The following is a 1,075-nucleotide window of genomic DNA, read 5'->3' on the forward strand; positions in this document are numbered from 1 at the left end:
AAAAAAAAAAAAAAAAAAAAAAAAAAAAGATAGAGTCTCCCTATGTTGCCCAGACTGGTCTCAAACTCCTGGGCTCAAGTGATCCTCCCACCTCGGCCTCCCAAAGTGGTGGGATTACAGGCGTGAGCCACCACGCCCGGCCCAGATTCCTGTTTTGAAAGGAACATGCTGGCAGCCATGGGAATGAATGGCTGGGCAAACAGGGAGGCTATTGATCAAGAGTTAGGATTCTGAACCCCCAAGAGCTGAGGAGTCACCATCCAGGGGCAGGAGGGGATACAGGGTGGGAAAGAACCACAGTTGAGCACAACTGAGAGTCCACCCCTTCCCTCCACCGCCACAGAGATTGCTGAGGATCCTTGGCCCTCCCTTACCGCTTGGTGCCAATGGCGTCCAACTCATCAATGAAGATGATAGAGGGTGCTTTCTCCTTGGCCAGGGCAAAGGCATCCCGGACTAGCTTGGCACCGTCTCCAATGAACATCTGCACCAGCTGGGGGCCAGCCAGCTTTAGGAAGGTGGCCTGGAAGGAAAAGGTGGTAGGGTCAGGTCAAAGGCAGACATTTTGAGCCCATTTGGTAGTTTCTGCTCCTGCCCACTTTCCCTGCATCCCTCCCAAAGTACTCACCTTAGTCTGTGCGGCACAGGCCCGGGCCAGGAGGGTCTTCCCTGTCCCTGGAGGCCCATACATCAGCACCCCTTTTGGAGGTTGGATCCCCAAGTTCTCAAACTTCTCCTTGTGATTCATTGGCAAGACAATGGCCTCCACCAGCTGCCAGGAGGAAGTCCTGGGTGAGGAGATGAAGCCCTGAGGGCTCCTCCAGCCCAACCCTTCATGGCTCCAACCCCAATCTGAATCCCTACTCTAACTCGGGGACATGCCCACTCCTTTCCCCGTATCAAGAGGACACTGAACACTCATCCCCACCAAGGCTGGCTATGGACTCTCCAGGAACAAGAGTATATGAGGCCGGGTGCGGTGGCTCAAGCCTGTAATCCCAGCACTTTGGGAGGCCGAGATGGGCGGACCACGAGGTCAGGAGATCGAGACCATCCTGGCTAACACGGTGAAACC

At 55.1% G+C, this 1,075-nt stretch overlaps 1 protein-coding gene across 1 annotated transcript in view; it reads right to left on the bottom strand.

Annotated features, from left to right (window-relative positions):
- Positions 1 to 350: 350 nt before the first annotated feature.
- LOC111544887 (26S proteasome regulatory subunit 6A) overlaps positions 351 to 1,075 on the bottom strand; it is a 3,852-nt gene continuing 3,127 nt past the window's right edge. The window contains exons 7-8 of the mRNA XM_026451652.2: positions 629 to 772; positions 351 to 523 (exon numbers count right to left, since the gene is read on the bottom strand). Of these exons, the coding sequence (XP_026307437.1) occupies positions 371 to 523; positions 629 to 772 (297 nt within the window). The 3' untranslated portion in view covers positions 351 to 370. The remainder of the gene's footprint in view (positions 524 to 628; positions 773 to 1,075) is intronic.

This window comes from Piliocolobus tephrosceles, unplaced genomic scaffold (assembly GCF_002776525.5).
Source record: "Piliocolobus tephrosceles isolate RC106 unplaced genomic scaffold, ASM277652v3 unscaffolded_29986, whole genome shotgun sequence".
In the NCBI taxonomy this organism is placed as follows: Eukaryota; Metazoa; Chordata; class Mammalia; order Primates; family Cercopithecidae; genus Piliocolobus; species Piliocolobus tephrosceles.